This window comes from Poromitra crassiceps (assembly GCF_964638095.1).
Source record: "Poromitra crassiceps genome assembly, chromosome: 29".
Classification (NCBI taxonomy): Eukaryota; Metazoa; Chordata; class Actinopteri; order Beryciformes; family Melamphaidae; genus Poromitra; species Poromitra crassiceps.
In genome coordinates this window covers 11,020,083-11,039,875 of record NC_139641.1, presented here as the reverse complement: position 1 = coordinate 11,039,875, position 19,793 = coordinate 11,020,083, and the positions used below count along the sequence as shown (strand labels likewise).

The 19,793-nt window shown below is 43.2% G+C and overlaps 1 protein-coding gene across 1 annotated transcript; it reads right to left on the bottom strand.

Annotated features, from left to right (window-relative positions):
* Positions 1–438: 438 nt before the first annotated feature.
* Positions 439–19,399, bottom strand: oscp1b (organic solute carrier partner 1b; the record flags this gene model as incomplete). The annotated part of the gene is made up of 10 exons (XM_083662524.1): positions 439–773; positions 2,153–2,216; positions 2,835–2,974; positions 7,649–7,718; positions 10,085–10,213; positions 11,803–11,906; positions 12,078–12,158; positions 13,006–13,173; positions 15,089–15,243; positions 19,288–19,399. 10 exons carry the CDS (start codon positions 19,397–19,399, stop codon positions 651–653), a joined length of 1,146 nt encoding a protein of 381 aa, XP_083518650.1. The 3' UTR covers positions 439–650.
* Positions 19,400–19,793: the final 394 nt, after the last annotated feature.

The following is a 19,793-nucleotide window of genomic DNA, read 5'->3' as shown; positions in this document are numbered from 1 at the left end:
CGTCACGGCTCCACCAGACAGCTAGAGTGACGAGACCGACAGGTTCTCACGGTGAAATCGCGCCAGACAATTTGTATGTGGGATAAATACAACGACAAACAGGCAGAAGATCATTGTTCCCAACTGGAGAAGCAGAGGAGGGGTGGACTTGCTTGGTGTTGTCCTTGTAAAAAGGATGTGTCGACTCGTGTCATATATTATTTTGTGGTTTTCCACTTCAATGATTAACTTTTCCTCGTACATGTTTGTCCTCTGGCTTGATCTTGAATGCTGTAAGCACCTCTGCCCTGTTGACTCCATGCCTGGCTCCGCCCAACTTGCTGCAGCTTTGCTCCGTCATCCGTGAAAAATAGAAGCCTCGCTTATCTGCTTCGGAGAGCTCCAGATCGTCGGAGCTGGGACGGAGTAGACACGCAACGCAGCGGAGTAGGTGGGAGTTGACACAATGATAAGAGTGGAAACGTATCGGCTCCGAAGCCGTACCGCAGCGCAGACAGACCGAACACGGACTCAGTGGAATGTGGCCGTCGGACTCGGGTATTGGGGACTCGACTCGGACTGTTCTTTGGTGACTCGGGACTTGGACTCGAACTCTGGGGACTTGAGATAGAGTGACTTGACTACAACACTGTTGCCATGGTGACATCACGTCACAGGCCGTCCATCATGGCCAGAAGGTCATCGCCTTTGCTGCAGCTGGTAGTGGGAGATTGATCTCCCGCCTCCGTGAACTCTCCCATGATCTTGGCCAGCTCGGCATTGGCCTGCTGGTCCTGAAAGACAACGTCGTCCACCAATCAACAGCACTGAAACAAACGTCGTCCACCAATCACAGCACTGAAACAAACGTCACCCCACCAATCACAGCACTGGAACGGTCAGTGGAAGGACTTAGGGCCTTCTTACAGTAAATCATGTTAAGACTGGCAAAGCCTCATATCGCTGATCATTTATAGCCTATCACTGAGATAAGCTGTGTTTGGGCAGGGAGCCTGATCACTGAGTCACTTATCAAGGGTAGGCACTTCTTCCAGCACCCCAACTTTTTTTTTACAACTTAGAGTAGAGAGATTTACATTAAATTAATATTGAAATCTCCAATTGTTCCCTATCCACCTTATTTCTAGCTGCCATGATGCCTGATGGGTGCTTCTTCCGCTTCCGGTGTCATTTTTGACACTGTTTTAACTTGACAAAAAAAACGTCGGAGGATTTTACAGCAGAGCCATTCTGCTCTACAGCCGTGTCGTTCGGGTGCTGGGATAACGTAATGCATTGTGGGTAGTCGGCTACTGTGGCTAATGCTAACGGCTAGCGCAGGGGTGCCCAACCTTTTTTGACCCAAGATCTACTTTTCAAGTAGCCAGCCTCCCGAGATCTATACCAGTCCAGTTTCAACATGGCAAACGCACTCACGTCGTTTCCAGCCTGCAGTAACTAACCTCACAACACTTTCTCGTTGTCCCACAACCACTTGACATTAGGGCTGTGAATCTTCACTGGCCTCACGATTCGATTCGATTACGATTCAGAGGGCTACGATTCGATTCGATCTCGTTTATCGATGCATCTCGATGCATCTTAAATCGATGCATCACTTTTTTCCCCAATACATGATTTATTTTGCATTTGGAATTGCATTGTATTATAATCCATAATTAAAATAAACAACTGCATGTACTTCCATTATATATTTTTTGATTATTATTATTTTTATTTTTTTTATAATCGATTTTTGACGCGATCGACCTGGGGTCAGTCGCGGTCGACCAGTAGACCGCGATCGACTGGTTGGGCACCCCTGGGCTAGCGTAATAGTTACTTTACATGGCAGTAAAACGCCACTGAATGACCAAATTGATTTCACTTTTAACCATTTCGAGTAACACTGTTTCCATACGGACCCCCAGCGTTGGTTAGTTGTTTAGAACGCGACTATATTTAAAACTTTTATAACGTACTCCAGTTTCCGGTTTATAATTCGGGTCTGCAGCCGAGTATAACAAAGGAAATGGCAAGCTGCAACAATAAGTCACGTTAAACCGGACCTTGTACCCACAATTATTTGTTACAGTGGGGCATTCAAAAATAAGGTGGATATGCAGTCAATAGAGGGAGAAATAGTTTGTGTGGACAGATCATTATACTTTACCTTTGTTGCTTGGATGTTTATGACTCCATATGAAAGCTCATCTGGTCTTGATATCAATGCCTCTCTGTGAAGGAGAGAACAATGTCAGCTCTTTTGAATAATCAAAGCGGTAGGGCTTTTCAAATTCAAATATTCTATTGAGGTTTCCCATGAATATTCAAATGTGTGCTGTGCTGTCATTATGACCAAAAAAAACACTATTTTTTAATCCATGCAAATTTAATAAAGTGATTCACCGGAATATATAGTATAGTATATAGAGTATTTTTGTTAAATCAACTTTTTTTTTATTAATATAATTGCAGTGAAAATTGCAGACTAATTACTAATTGCACTATACAGCAACTTAGGTGTTGCATTACTGCCACCTACTGGATTGTTAGATTAAAGCTACATAGTAATCCTTATACAGTAATCAATGGATTAATTCCTTATATAGCCATGAATGAATCGGCCTGTGCGACATGCGGAGTGATGATTAGTTGGGGTTAGGTTCATTCTAGCAAAGTAAATTAATAACTAAATAATAATAATCAAAGATTAATTTTTAAATTTGAATGTCAGCATTATGAACAAATATTTGAATATCTGAAAATTCGAAGACTCTTCTTTAGACAGGGTCAGGGAAAGAAGCATCATCAGTTTCACTCTTACAGTATGTAGACAAATAAAGGGTCTTAACTCTTCTTCCTCATCGGTAGCAAAGAGGTTGACTCGGAAGCCGCTGTCTGCATTTCCAGCTTTGTGAACTTCTAAGCCTCCCATCAAGCGAGCCAGCAGGTTCAGCTCCTCTTTGGCCAGAGGGTTGGGAGCGGCGTTGACCTGTTGACACACAACACCAAAGTACATTACATTACATTAGATTACGTCATTTGGCAGACGCTTTTATCCAAAGCGACTTACAATAACACATTTTTGTCAGCAATAGAGCAATCAACTATGCAACACAGTCTATGACAACTACAACATCTGAAGGAACAGTGGTACAAGTTAAGTTGTTGTTGTTGTTTTTTAAGAGAGAGAAAGAAGTTAGATCAAGAAGGGCCCAGATGGAGCCTGAAAAGGTGTGTTTTTAGTCTTTTTTCCGAAAGATCGGCAGTGATTCAGCCGTCCTGACCGAAGGTGGAAGCTCGTTCTAGCCTGGGTAAACCCATCCCCCACGTGACCTGCTCTCAGACCTGTTCTCAGTCACTAGGAACTAGTGACTGGGAACTGAGAGAGCAGGTCACGTGGGGGCTGGGTTTACCTAGGCTAAGCTCGTTCCACCATAGAGGTGCCAGGGACGAGAAGAGTCGAGATCGGGATGAGCGACTTTTGAGCCCCCGTAGCGAAGGAGGGGCGAGGCGTCCTGCACTGGTGGAGGAGCGAAGGGAGCGCTGAGAGGTTTGGAACCTGACCATAGATTGCAGGTACAGGGGAGCTGACTGGTGTACTGCCCTGTAGGCCAGAACCAGTGTCTTGAATTTGATGCGTGCCGAGATGGGAAGCCAGTGGAGGTCCCGGAAGAGGGGAGTGACATGAGAGAATTTGGGTTGGTTGAACACCAGACGGGCTGCAGCGTTCTGAATGAGCTGAAGCGGTCGGATGTCGACGGCAGGTAGGCCGGCCAGGAGCGCGTTGCAGTAGTCCAGGCGGGAGATGATAAGTGACTGGACCAGGAGTTGAGTCGCTTCTCTTGTGAGAAAGGGACGGATTTTGCGGATGTTGTAGAGGGAGAACCTACAGGAGCGTGCTGTCGCAGCTATGTTGCGACAGCAACATAGTACATTCGCCTTTTTTCCCCCCCAAGGCATTTGCACTAGACTTGCACAGTCCCTTATGTAAGGGCCAGGGCCCAGTTGCACAAAACAACTTGAGTTAAGATTTTCCTTAGGGTCCGAGTTAAGTTTTACATCAAATAAAATCGGTTGCACAAAACACCCTTCAGTCTTGTCTTTAAGTTTTCCTTAAAATGTTTAACTTCAAGGAGAAGACTTGAGGGGTTTTGTGCAGCCGATTTTGTTTTATGGAAACCTTAAAAGGGCCAACTTTTGGGAAGTTTCGTCTATTTGCCATATCGCCCACACATAACCAAGATACACAATACCTTTACCGTCACTCTCAATACAGTATACAGGAGCTAAACTCGTCCAGTTAGTTAGTATTGGTGGGCAAACGGTACAGCCATTCAAAGTTACCAAAAGCACACCTTTCTAACAGTACCAAAAAACTATGTACCGTAAATTTCGGACTATAAGCCGCGGCTTTTTCCCCGTTTTTTGGCCCTGCGGCTTATCTATGGATTAAAAAAAAAAAAAAAAATCTCTCTTTTTTAGCACTCTTTCTAACTATAAATCCACTTCTGTTTTAATTTCCTCTCTTGCCCTCTTTTAACAACATAACATAACACAACACAGGTGGTGTTGTGTTATGTTGTTTTGTTGAAATGTTAATAAATGGGAGCTTCCTCAAACAGCCATCTCTTTCCCGACAATCCCCTCTGTGCATGAACCCTTACATATGGTAATTAAACATTAAAACACCTGCGGCTTATAGTCCGGTGCGGCTTATATATGTAACAAACAGGCAATTTTGCTGCTGCGGCTTATACTCCGGTGCGGCTTATAGTGCGGAATTTACGGTACATGTTGTGACATGAAAATTACATTAAATTACATTTCACGTAACTATGGATTATTATTTCATCACGTGGTGAGTACCCGAGTCACAACATGTACATAGACCTTTTTGGCGCTGTTAGAAATGTGTGTTTTTGGTGACCAACTGGACGAGTTTAGCTCACTGTATGTTGTATTGAGAGTGACGGTAAAGCTATTGTTTATCTTGGTTATGTGTGGGCGTTATGGCAAAGAGACGAAACTCCTTAACTCAAGGGGCTCCATCTTCCGACAGGCGCTATCCCCTAATAGCGATTGCGCACCTGTTTGCGCGTGCCTTAAGGCAGTGGTTCTCAAATAAGGGTCCGCGAAAAGTTTTCAAGTTTTTTTTAATAAAATGCTACATGTTACTTATTCCTTCTCAAACTACTTCCTACATGGTGCTAGTCTATCAAAATATCTTGGCTGTCATTGATTGTGTTGCATAGTGGTTTTCTGTACTGTTGACAAATTGTGATATTGTAAGTCGCTTTGGATAAAACAAAAGTGTCTGCTAAATGACGTAATGTAAATGTAATGTACGGTAATAAAAAAAAAATATATATTTTTTTTTGCAAAATCTTCATAGTTCAACGAAAATAGTTTATGCTTTAAATCTAAAATGGTTCATGGATTACATTCTAATAACAAACCTATCAAATTAAAAGTCAAGCACGTTACTGTGGAAACAATTGAGCTTAGCCCAAAATCACAAATCAGAATGAGGGGGTCCCCGGTATATTTTCTATCTTGTAAGGGGTCCTTGGCTGAAAAACATTTGAGAACCTCTGCCTTAAGGCACGGAAGATAGCGCTCCGCCTTGCGCCGTCCGCCAGGTGTTCTGCCGAGTTTTGCTCCCCCGCCCAGCAGAGAAAAAAAGCATCCCCACCTCACGGGAGCATATTGTAATGATTTATACAGAAATGTAACTTTTTAAAAGTGATATAATTGTCTGGTAGACGTGACCTCCATGATTTCTAAGTTAAAACAGCCCCGAAATATGTTAAGAATGCAATTCTCGGCGGGGATGCGGAAACGTTCACGGCACCTGTCGCAAGCGCAAATTAGAGCCGTGCCAAAATCATCTGCGCCCCAAAATGCCTGAGCAAACGGGATTTGGGCGGTCTTAACTACCAGAATTATTCACAGGCGTGGCCAGGCAAGGAAAACCAATCAGATTCCCGTCTCGCAATAGCTGTTTGCGCGAGGCAATATGCTGTAATTCTCTCCATTAATCTCCATGTAATTATCTCCACGAGACTCCTTAACATACACAAATAGTGTAGTAGCTGTACTGTACCGCACTGTAGCTGCTACCATTATGTATGTCTAATGTTTAATTGTATGTTTAATTAGGTATATGCTATTTGCACCTGTACGTCAAATACGTCGAATTTAAAATGTTTAAGTACGTCTAAAGTATGCACATGACATGTGCACCTATGTGCAGTGAATATGTCACTGTCTCTGACTTGTCTTATCACTCTACTGCCTTATTGCTTGTTGTGTCTCTTGTTGTTTTTGCACTCATATGCCCTGTTATATTTGTACTATGTTGTAAACGGAGTCCACAGCACAAGAATTTCACACGTGATACTTGTACCACGGAGTGACAATAAAAAATCTTGAATCTTGAATCCATGCGTAATAGAGTGTACTCACTCGTGCGAGGACAGAGAGAGCTTTTTGACAGATCGTCTGTGGTGCCAACGACCCTCCGGGTGGTTATGAAGGTAAATAGCCTATGTCCATTGTCCAACACGTTTTCTCAATTCATTTCCCTCTTTGCGATGTGATAAAAGTTTCTCAGTGAGTTATAGTTCATTGCCTCACTGAATTATCTGCTAATACCCAATTTTAGCAGCATAATTTGATGTCCTGGCATGACAAGGCTGTGCGTAATGACATATCCAAAAGGGATTTTACTCTGCACTGCACTGCGCTGCACGGAGATTATGGTGCGCAACCCAGCGCAGAGAGGTATTTGCCTTTTGCGCAGAGAGGTCCTTTTCAAAGCTCTTAGTGCAAAGTAATTGCGCGCTGCTGACGATAGCATAATGCCATCTATCACCACATTTTAGCGCTGAAACGGCTGCTTTGGCTTGTGGCAGCCAATGCCCAGTACAATTATCACAGGCGTGCGCTTGTGTCCGCCCCCAATTTGAATTGCGCACGGCGTTAAACAAGCACAAACGCTAAATTAGCGCTTTTGGGAAGATATACCCCAAGGTGTTTTGTGCAACCGGCCCCTGTTCCTGTTGATGATGTGTCTTTTCGATTTTCTATCCAATTTTTATCCCCCATTAGTGCTAATTTTTAATTTATTTATCCTGGTTGCTGCTCCACCCTCTGCCGATCTGGGAAGAGCCGAAACTGGCTCCATGCTTCCTCCGAGACATGGGCAGTTAGCCAGCCGCTTCTTTTCACCTGACAGGGGAAGCTTCACCCGTAGGACATAGCACGTGGGAGGATCACGCTATTCCAACCAGTTCCCCTCCCTCCGAACAGGCGCCCTTAACGACCAGAGGAGGAACCACATTAGCAACCAGGATATTGCATGTTTTGGTGAGGGGTTCCTATATGAAGGAAACCCCCGGGAGGCACGGGGAGAACATGCAAACTCCACACAGAAAGGCCCTTTTGACGACCCCACCCGGGCGGTGGGCACTCGAGGACATGCGGACGGGCACGCATTCCTTCAGCACTCACAGCGTCCCAGGTGAGAATCGAACCCAGGACCTTCTAGCTGTGAGGCGACAGCTCTACCACTGAGCCACCATGCCGCCCAAGCACCTTCTGTGTATTAACAAATACAGGATTATTAATGTTTCGGGAGCAGAAGGTGATGCTGTTTACTCACCTTAGCGTGCTGAGCAGAATGTTTAGATGTTCCCGACATGTGAGTTTCCACTGGGCGACTTACACTGTACCTGAAAGTCAAGATGAAAAAACAAAGAAATAAAACACTCAACTAACGTCAGTGCGAGAGAGAGGATCTGCACAAGTAGCATAACATTACTGTATAGATGTGTTTATCTTCTCGCTCCTTCAGTTGGACGTCTGAGCTTCACTGTGCAGAATGATGTCTGTGCAGAGTTTGACACTATAAAGCTGTTTTCACAATCGTCTGCTGAAAGTGGAAACTTGTCTCACTGAAAAGGCCGTTTTCAAAAAGCATGATTCGTGACATCACGAATCCTGGAGCCAATCCCTGTCCAGTATTCATCAGTTAAAGGCCCAGCACATTCTCACTCCCAACTCGTCATATACTGCAGATCGGTCAGGAACTCTTGTTGTCGCTTTGTCACGAGTGAGAATGTATTGAAAGCCTGTGTTGTATGCATGTGATTGGCTAGTTAGGCTCTAGATCATCCTGATTGGTTGCTTTGGATTTTTAATGAGGCAGGAGGAAGGGATGTCATTTTAAGGATTTTAACAATATGTTTTGACTTTTTTCTAACAACCTTTTATTCAAAGTAGTTTTCTATGCATCTTGAAACATGACTTTAGGGGGTCTTTAATTATAGGACATATTCAACATGTGTTAAACTTCTGCTGTCAGTATGTACTGTGTAAAGCTGCGTTCACACCGACCTATTCAAGTTTTTCGCTGGCATCGAGTTTACATACAAAGTCAATGCAAAAAAGCGATTGAGCGTATATTCGCCCGGGAGAAAAATCGCTGGGCGTCCGAGCGACAGAGACAGAGCGATAGGGAGAAGATTTGCTCGTCGCCCGAGATGAAATATCCCAACTCGAGCGAAATTACGCTGGCATCAGTCGCTCGCTGTTCAATGCTGATTGGCTGCCGTGTGAGAGTGAGTCAAGGATCACACTGGCTTGGAAGAAACCGCTGGTTTATTGTGTGGCAACAAACCACATTGACAGCTGATTGACAGGCTGACAGCTGACATGAAGTGAAGTCTGTACTACCGGTATAAAGGTTCGCGTTAGGAGCACGCTGATAGGCTTAGCTTGTAAACAACTACGGTGGCTCGTAGTGGACAAATATCATGACATTGCGTAACGTTATAGCCCCCAGATGTCCGTCAATTATTGTGCCTGTTGACGAGCGATTTAAACACAGCGACAGAGCGATTCCAAAGGGTTGAATCGAGCGACAGAGCGAAAAATAAATATCTCGGTGTGAACACAGCTTAACACATTCAGTGCCAGCGACGCCATATGGCGTCATTAGAAATTTACCGTACAGTGCCAGCGACGCCAAATGGCGTCATAACTCGATTTTTTTTTTTTGACGGGGGGGTGTCGATCTATGCCTCTTACATCGCCTCTTACAATATTCAGAGGTATTGAATGTGTCTAACCTATTTTACAGAACCCTTAGGTGGCGACAGCGCTCTCCAGATGAGAGAACGTGGAGTGAAACACACAGAAGAAGTCATTGGGGGGAAGGAAATCGCATCGCATCCGTCCGTATGCAGCGGCTTCATTGAAGCAACGTTTAGCTGTGCCCCTGCAGCAGCCAATCTGCTATCACAATTGAGCACCTCGATGTCCGCTGCAACAGCCTCCGTGTCCGCTGCAACACATGATCAGCCGTGGATTTGTTATTATTCTCAACTCGAAGCATGGGAGCTGGTACACGCGGCTGTAAAAAAGCAGGATCTAGCAGACTTTTTCAGTGCTGAGCACAGGCAGAGAAAACGAGAAAACAGCAGAGCAGAGAGACACTCCTCCCACAACGGGGGGGGGGGGGAGGTGGGCACGCAGAGCCAAGTACACAACACAGACCCAGACAGCAGGACAGGGTTGGCAAACGCAAGCCAGAATATCCGATGCCCACCAGCAGCAAAAGATCAGCAAGAAGCTGCAACCAGCAGCGCATGCAGGCGCCAGCGCTGCTGGTTTCAGCTAAAAATATTATTCTTCCAAACAAAATTCCCTTGCCTTCACTGTTTTATTGAAGGAAATTATTTTTGAGGTGTGACTACATCAGAAAATTAGCTTCAGAGTCAGTGATGTGCTTGAAATGTTTAATTTCACAAAAGGCTCATTATCTCAGCTCGTAGAAAAAAAGCTCTTTTTTTCGTTCAATCAAGCTATCTTCTCCGGCTCATAACTAAAGAACGGAAAATGGGATCAATAAACTTTTTTTTGCAGGTGATAGAAGAGAGTCTCATCGTTATTTGTGCGTGTTCAGTGTTTACATAGTAATTATTAAAGAAATTATATGACTGTTTTAAAATGCATTGCGGCCTATGTGGCACAGCAAGCAACCTTTTGCCCAAGGGCCGTGGCACTGAAAGTGTTAACTATGCAAGTTGATTCTTACATGTTTGTGCCTAGTTTGATCACTCTGTCTCCAAACAGCTGGAAAGATCCCTCCCGGAGAGCACAGGCGTAGTTTCCTCCGTTATGGAACTGTAGCCTACTCACCTCTTCACCACTGCAGCTAAACATCCTGGAGTTATCAAATAGAAAAGCACAAGTGTTTCGCGTTAACAAGCTTTCAACACACCTTGTTTTCACACAGAAAATATATTAGCTATTGCATTTCTGTTGCTCATAATAAGCAGTTTACCAAAGGAGGGGGAAAGCAACTCACGGATGACAATAGTAGATGAAACCAGTCCCAAACTGTAGGGGCATTTCTGTATTTTCATTGTTGGTTTTAATACTTTAACATTGTTGAAGCTCATATAGCTGTAGTTTCCGAGACAGTGTTTATGAAAGTGTCTGTGCACACAATCTTTAGAGCCAAGCTAAAAGTACAACATACTGCACCTCAAGTAAGAACGTGAAGGCTTGTTCAACAAGACCTCTGTAATGCAATTACCTACAGCTAGGGGTGGGGGGGAAAATCGATACACCATAGTATCGCGATATTTTGCCTGACGATATTGTATCGATATTTGGAAGCCAAGTATCGATTTTGCAATTTTTTTTTTTTTTTTAAAGCAGGCCACCGGGCATCTGCCCGAAGCGCCCGATGGTGCAGTCTGCGCCTGCAGTGGCGTATTGAGTCCAGATAAGCTTAATAATGTAGCCGTGGGGCAAACACTGAACTAAACAAAACAAAAAAACACTGCATGTTTTACTTCTGGTGAGGTCAAGGAAAAGGTAGGAAAACGAGTTAGGAGTGACAATATATCGAAATATCGCAATATTCAATATATCGCAATATTCAATATATCGCAATACTATCGTATCGTGACTCAAGTATCGTTTTAGTATTGTATCGTGGGCATCTGGTGATTCCCCCCCCCTTACTTAACATACCGGACTGGTAGACTACAGCATCTGAGAAAGACGGGCAACAGACTGTACCAAAGAGGAAAAAAGTCCACATCGAAAGATCATCGGAGGCACCATCAAGTAAATCACAACCATTATCACTAAACATGAACTTTGCGAGGCAGCTGGATTCACGCGAGATCATGAGATCACGAGATCACGACAAATCCATCTTGCCACACTCCAATCTATTTGTTTGAATCTGAACCACCAGTGGTTCGCACCAATCAGCGTCCTATGAGGCAGCTACGGGCCCGTGAGAGATGTGATGGACAGATGGGTCATCCACTCACCTGGCTGCCCGTGAGAGATGTGATGGACAGATGGGTCATCCACTCACCTGGCTGAGCCCGTGAGAGATGTGATGGACAGATGGTTCATCCACTCACCTGGCTGAGCCCGTGAGAGATGTGATGGACAGATGGGTCATCCACTCACCTGGCTGCCCGTGAGAGATGTGATGGACAGATGGTTCATCCACTCACCTGGCTGAGCCCGTGAGAGATGTGATGGACAGATGGTTCATCCACTCACCTGGCTGCCAGGTCATTTTCGAAAGTGCCCGCCCTTTGAAACGGAGCGACTTCTTCCAGATGGTCACGTGAAAATAAAGCATCTGGTAGTGCCAGGTTACACTGACCAAGCCGCATGTTTCAACTGTATTTCACAGTGTTATGTTATCCCATCAAGCTTTACTGTACAGTTTGTGTGTGCTGGGTGTGACTGATAATAACTGTGTGTATGCTGCTGTGCTACCTGATCAAGCCAGGGATCTGTGCTCCGTGGGGCACAGGGCCGGTGGTGGGGAGGACGAAGCGGCCGTTGGAGTTCTGCACTTTGTCTTTGAGGAAGATGGACACCTGACAGAGAAGAACACACATACAGGAAGTCTTCTGAAATCTCAAATAATACTACTTATGGGTGGTAACTCCTCCGCTAAACATAAGACCAAAATACGAGAATATTCTCCAAGTAAAGGTTCTCAAGAGGTTTTCTGATTATTAATACATGGACAATAATAATTGACTTACCCTGATATGCATGTCTTGAAAGAAGATGAGAAGAGTTTGTCTGATCAACTGGAACTCACCACTACACAAGGGTGTGTAGATCTAGTAAGGGGGAGGGGGGGATTAGAAAGAAGTCAAATGTCATAACTTAATGAATATTATGTATGTATGTATGTATGTATTAGGGCTGGGTTAGGGCTGGGTTAAAAGAATCGATATATCGATATTCATGTGAAGGAACAAGTATCGATACATAAATCCCAGTATCAATATTTTACAAAAAAAAAAAAAAAAAACCATAGGCTATAATATTATAGGCTGTGTGTGGTAGTTAAAACAGTTTCAAGTTGACGTTTATTTATGTTTGTAGTTGAAACAAAAACATAAATACTGTAGGCTACATGTGCATTGTGCATGCACCATGAGCCAGATGTACAGACCTCAAATCTGTTTGCACTGTAATGTTTGTGAACTGGAAATGTTCATGAGCTGTATTTCATTTTATTTTATTTCCTTTACAAAGCATTTATACTTTATGAAACACTGTTTACAACATGCTGCTGTTCAATGATTCTGTTGTATAGTGGAAATCTAAATGTGTTTGGCTTCTCACAGAAGACTGTAAAGAAAGAGACAGAAGACTGTAAAGAAAGATAAGATGTTGAATGACTACTGTATGTTGGTCATGTTTAAATAAAAAAGAATTACATTATGTAACTGCTTGCTTCGTGGTCAATTCTTAATGTAAATATTCATATTTTTTGGTAGACCCAACACGTGATAATAATAATCCAACCAGCCTGATATAAAACCCTTCTGTGAGTGTGAATTTTGTTCACATTTGAAAAACGAAAAACCCAAGCACACTGCAGCGCAAGCCACACAGCATACAGCGGCACACTAGTCTAAACAGAATGAGAAGAACATGAAGTTCAGCATCATGCCATACCTCTATCAGCTGTTGGTATGTCTCATCCACCTGGCTGAGAATGCTGGGCGTGTCCTTCACAAAGTCTTTGATGGCATCCATGTGGTTGAAGGAGACCAGGAGGAGGTCTTTGGGCCGGGGACAGAGAAGCACCTGGTACTTGAAAGCCATGGTCATCAAGTCATAGAGCTGTGAGGAGGAAAGGAACACAGACGCGTGACTTTATTGACTTAGTTACTGTATCGATCAAAATGCTGTTGTTGTTGTATAATAAACAACAGAGAGCACATATTGGATTTGCATATCTGTGCTATGACCAGCTTTGCTCTACACAGGCCATTTCCAACCTGTGGGCCACGAAAGTATTGCAAATGGGCCGCTAAATCATTTGCAAAAAGTTACGATTTTTGTGAGAGAGAAAAAATATTATTATTATTATGATGATGTATGATTGAGAATGCCTTTCTCCATTGTTGAATGGTTAATTTGTAATGAATTATGCATTAGTCCATTGCAGGCAACCCCTCACTTTGAGGTTGTGATTTGTGTGTGGTGTATGGTTATAATAAAAAGTGCTCTGAGAAGAAGGCATTATTTAATGGCCACCATGCTGTTTATGGTGGGATGTGGGCCGTGAACATTTTTCAGATTTTCAAGTGGGCCATGAGTGGGAGAAGGTTGGGAGCCGCTGCCTACACACAGAACTATGGAGAGCAGCTTGCAGGCTGCTGGCATAATGCTAAAGCATGGACTGGAGTTTGAGAAAATCTGGACCGGCGGCAAGCTTGACTACACCAAGTTTGAAATGTCTGAGCAAAATAGACTAGATTGACTGCCTGAGGATTCTGCTCAGAAAGACAAGTGAAATGTTTTGTGGTGCAGGAGTCTATACCTTTCATGCCCTGCTGAGAAATCTGACGTATAAGTTTTAGGGATGCACCGATGTGAAAATCTTGGCCGATACCGATAACCGATATTAACATTGCTGTTGTGGTCGATAACCGATATTTACCGATGTCGATATGATCTCTATAAAAAACTTTTTTTTTTAAGAATAACATTTTGTAAGTAGTGAAAAACACATGTAAACACTGAATTTGAAAAAGTAATATCTTTATTTCCAAAACATTTGGAAAAGCCCATAGATCATAGATGTACTGCATTGTTTCCTCTCAATGTGACGATTTTGGGTCATACCGATAACCGATATTAACATTGCAACATCCGACCGATGCCGATATGTTAAAAAATGACTAACATCTGCCGATACCGACATGATTGCCGATATATCGTGCATCCCTAATAAGTTTATCTGTTGTCTTAATATATGTCAGAACTTGATCATTATGCTGCTGTCTCAACTAGGGCTGGGTTCAAAAAATCGATTCTCCGATTTTTAATCGATTTTTATTTTAATCCTCGATTATCGATTCATATGTCCAGAGATCGATTTTTTTTTATTAAATTTTTTTTTTTTTTTTTTTTTTTTAATAAACAGGCTAAAATATTATGCTGTGTGTGGTAGTTGAAACATAGTTTCAAGTTGACGTTTATTTATGTTTGTAGTTGAAACAAAAACATAAATACTGTAGGCTACATGAATGGAAATGTTTGATCATTAATATCTACTTGATATTAATGATACATATAATGATATAGGCTGAAATCAAATCACTGTGCATAATTGTGAAAGTGTCTTTATTGACAGATGAAAAGGCTGTTATTTACCCTTTGTCACCACCTGGTGAGTAAATATATGTGTAACTAAAACCATTAAAATTGACAGGTCTGCAACTTTTTTCCCCCGTGTATCTACTTGGATGGTTGGGAACCCCTGTGTTACATAACTGGACATGTAATTCAGGGTACAGATCAAAAAACATTTTGAAACATATTGAAATCGATCGAATCGGAATCGAATCGAATCGAATCAAAATTAATCGATTCGCAACCTTGTGAATCGGAATCGAATCGATTCTTGAAATTTGAACCAATACCCAGCTGGTCTCAGTGCTATTAAGTACTAGTCTAGCATTTGGGTACAACCTTTTAATGTAATGTATTGGCGTAAACACAACATCCACATACAGCAGAGCAGCATTACCTTGTCCATGCTGGCTTGATTGAGTCTCATGATGGAGGCGTGGGCCAGCCTGTCGAACACAGTCCGGAGGGCCTTCTTGGAGTAAAGCTCCTGTGGCTTGAAAAGCTCCTCCAGAAACTTCTTGTTGAACATGGTGGTGATGATGTCATTCATAACTAGTCAAGCAAACAGCACAAGAGAAAAGAGCTCAAAAGGTGAACTGCAGAACACATAAGCACTTGCCATAGGGTAAGCTTTCTATATCATGCTGGGCAAAACCATTTCACCCCAAGCCTACTCCCAAAGACGCCAACAAGCCTACTCCCAAAGCCTTAGTTACTCCCAAAGGCCCCAACAAACCTACTCCCAAAGCCTACTCCTAGCCCCGTTACTCCTCTTTCCAGGTATCACGTCATCGTCTACTAGGGATGGGTCAATTTCCGGTTTTAGCGGTTCGGTTCGGTGTACGAGCCCAAACCAGTTTGATCACATGCGAAACGAAAAAACCAAAAAAAAAATAGAAAAAAAATTGTGCCAATCCATTCTGATTGCACTATTTTTCGTATTAGCCTCTTCTCAAGTTGCACTAGTAGGCAAAAGTCTTATTTTGTTTATTATGTTGATGTTTGATGAAAAGTTATGCTGAATAGTTATGAGAAATAAAAACAGTGTGTTGTTACAGTTAAATGGTTCTGCTTATTTTTATTCAGTGTTAGTGCTGCTTGGCATACCAGCTTAGAGGTGCATTATCGCCACCAACTGCAGTCGTATTACAGTCATTAACCAGTCATTCATCTTTTTTTTTGTAAAATTCGATATACCGGTTTGATACGTTTTTTTGGGGAATATCGAACCGGTTTCAAATTTTTCAACCGACCCATGCCTATCGTCTACCCTACAAGAGTCCCATCTCCGTACATAGACTTGCCTGCGACTCTGGCTCCCAGCTGTCTAAATCAGCGATACGGACGTATTTACAAGTGTCACAGAAACATTTCAAAGCCACATACTTGGGAAGAAGGGTTCATAGCTTCTCGACGTCGGGGTTAGAGAGCTTGACGCTGCTCATAAATTTCTGAAGTCTGTGGTGGTGATATTATTTTTTACCGAGCTCTCCACCAGAGTGGGGCTGTTGAGTGCTGTTGACGGCTGAGCTCTAACCCGGAAAAAATAATATCACCAGCACAGACTTTGGATGAAAAGAGGCATTTATTTAGAGTCACAGGCAAGTCTATGTACAGAGACGGGACTCTTGTAGGGTATGTCATACCCGGAAAGAGGAGTAACGGGGCTAGCCTACTCCCAAAGGCCCCAACCAAGCAGCTCCCTGGACAGCCATCTACCATGTAGCCTACTTGACAGCTTGGAATAGAGAGGCGCAGGGATGACGTATTTTTGTAGTCAGAACGTGGAAGTCCCGGACTTCCTGGTTCTTCACTGTTTCTGTCTATGGGATTTTTGAATGGTTTGGCGCGATGCTTCAAATAAGGTCTCTGGGCAACGCAAGCTTAATCAAACGTGAACCAGTGTTCAGCGGGATAATCTTCACACATGAGGACCACTTTCATGAGTTTTGAAGCGTAAATGCGAGCCCTAGAAGTAAAAAGCTTGTGCTAAGCTAATCCAGAACTACACACAGGCTACACATAGGCTTCCACGTCACATCACCACTCAACCTGGAGTGTTGTTGATGTGTGCGCTGGTGTGCACTGATTACCCCGGGCTGAACCAGGTGAGGGAAAGAGAATTTCCGTGTTCGTCCTTTGATGTGATGACGTTATTGACGTATAATATCCCCGTCGACTCAACAGTGTAGTCTCATTTAGCCGTTTGCTAGCTAGCCTATATTACATTACATTACGTCATTTGGCAGATGCTTTTATCCATTTGGGGCGGCTTTAGCTCAGGAGGTAGAGCGGGTCGGCCAATGACGCAAGGGTTGGCGGCTCGATCCCCCCTCCCTCCCAGCTGCTGTCGTTGTGTCCTTGGGCAAGACACTTAACCCTCCTTGCCTCGTATGATTGGTATGATTGGTATGAATGTAGACATGAATGATGGTGGTTCGGAGGGGCCGTTGAGCGCCAATGTGTGGCTGCCACGCTTCTGAACCACCGGTACGAATGGTGTGAACGAATAATGATTCTGTGTAAGCGCTTTGAGCCTTGGAAAGGCGCTGTATAAATCCAATCATTATTATTATTATTTATTATTATCCAAAGCGACTTACAATAACACATTTTTGTCAGCAATAGAGCAATCAACTATGTAACACAGTCTATGATAACTACAACTTCTGAAGGAATAGTGGTACAAGTTAAGGTTAGTTTAGATTTATTTATTTTTTGCTTCAAAGCTCATAAAAGTGGTCCTCATGTGTGAAGATTATCCTGCTGAACACTGGTTCGCGTTTGAATAGACCTTATTTGAAGCATCGCGCCAAAAACCCATTCAAAAATCCCATAGGCGAAAACAGTTAAGAACCGGGAGTGTTAGCATCGATGTTTTCCGGACTCATTCCTGCGGCTCTCTATACTCTTTGGCTTGAGAATGATGGAATTTGGACTTATCCAATGATCATGACCGGGCTCTATTAATTAAATGTGGCTATTCAATGACATTTATTTATCCTTGTGTTTTCTCATGTAGGCCCAGCCCCTCAAATGATGTACTCAGGTCACGTGTAGCCCCATAACGTGACACCACTTACTGTACTTACTGTACAGCAGTCGGCGCCACACAGCGTTAGAATCCTCAATAGGTGGGCGAGGCTGTTCAAAAAGCTCTCCTACCCGTATCCCACCTCCGATTGCAGATCCGAAGATATGATCGCCAGCCTAGTGAAGCCAGTAAGTTCTCCGGGGCGGTTAAATGATACTGCTGCGTGAAACAACCGTTTAGAAGCAGTCTTTGCACAGCCTGTGCCGTATTGAGGACAGGAGAAGCTTCCTAGTGCCGACAGGAACCTTGGGAGTTTGAGTATTTCATGACATGTTTTGCTTCCCAGCTGCGCTGGATTTGCGTTGATCACTGACAGCCGCATGTGTTGTTTGCTCGCCGCGTGCAAGCGGTGCACCATGATAGTGAGATCAAACACACCCTGCTGTAAATTCAGCACAGGCTGTGGAAAGACTGCTTCTAAACGGTTGTTTCACGCAGCAGTATCATTTAACCGCCCCGGCGAACTTACTGGCTTCACTAGGCTGGCGATCATATCTTCGGATCTGCAATCGGAGGTGGGATACGGGTAGGAGAGCTTTTTGAACAGCCTCGCCCACCTATTGAGGATTCTAACGCTGTGTGGCGCCGACTGCTGTACAGTAAGTACAGTAAGTGGCGTCACGTTATGGGGCTAGTGCAGAGCCAACCATAGTACATTATTTGAATGCTGATATGTGCAGCTGCAGCATGTGAGAACTCAACTGGATGCTGTTGTCCATCCTTCAAGTCCCCTCATTTCTTCACACAGCTAGTCGTTTGCTCTTCTAGGCCAAAGCAGAGCAGAGCTACCGATGCGCCCGCTGCATCATATAAGCTTTGTAAGAAAAAATACCTTTCCTTCTGTCCGCCTCTATCCAGTCAGCTACAATTGAGACTTTATTCATTAAAAGGAGACAAATATAAGAACTGACTACCAGACTGATGACACCTCAAAACCAAGTGTAACATTAGCTGGACACATTCAATGGGGAATACCACTGGAGTTCTGCTGTGAAATCTGATCTCTTGAACAATTTGATCTGGATTAATTAACAATATCCTCTCAGGTCTCCCATATACATAAATAAGAGAACACGAGTTTCAACCATCACTCCTTGTGTTGTCACATTGATGTGGAAGCTCCACAGAGTAATAAACTGAAAATATCATATCAAGTACTTCTGTATGGCTTTCTGCTGGCCAGGATACATGTTGTGGTCTGGAACAGACAGTGTTCTACTTCAATCTCACTTGGATAACTAACGTTACAACAGTTCGGTGTGCACAAAGTTCACAAGTCAATATCCAATTCATGTGTACACTGATTAGCTCCTAATTAAAGCGAGTTATTCACAAATCTACTGACTTTTCCGTTAACAACAAAAGCCACTCAGCTGACTGACTAACGTTAATGTTAATTTAATAATTGTATATTTTTCTCCGTCTCTGAATCAACGAAACTAGCGTTAATTGACAGTCTAACGTTAGAAAAGAGACGAGCTACTAAGCTAGCTAAGTTATACCTTTCTTGGCTTTGTCAGCAGGGATATTCTGAGCTCGAAGGCGTTGGTCCAGGATATAGAGCATTTCTCCGCCGAGATTGATGAAGAGCAGAGGCAGTGTCCGTGAAGACATGATCGTAGAGCGGGTGTTTCAATATCTCCACAAAAAATAGGTAACTTAGCTAGTGAATTTAGCTAGCAAGCTAGCTTGTTGATAGGGAGTAGCTTCTACTGGTTGCCAGGCCACGAAAGAAAGAACCAATCAGAGTTCTTCTTCTTCTCTTCTTCTTCTTTGACTTTTATGGCGGTTGGCAAACAACGAATTGGTGCATTACCGCCACCAACTGGTATGGAGTGTTCTTCTTCTTCTTTTTTGGAGTTTTATGGCCGTTGGCAAACATATGTATGTGCATTACCGCCACCTACTGGAGTTTATCAGAATCTATTACTCTACTATTTAGTATTTATTAAAAAAACAAAAAACAAAACAAATAAACAAATATATATAGCCTACATATAGATACATA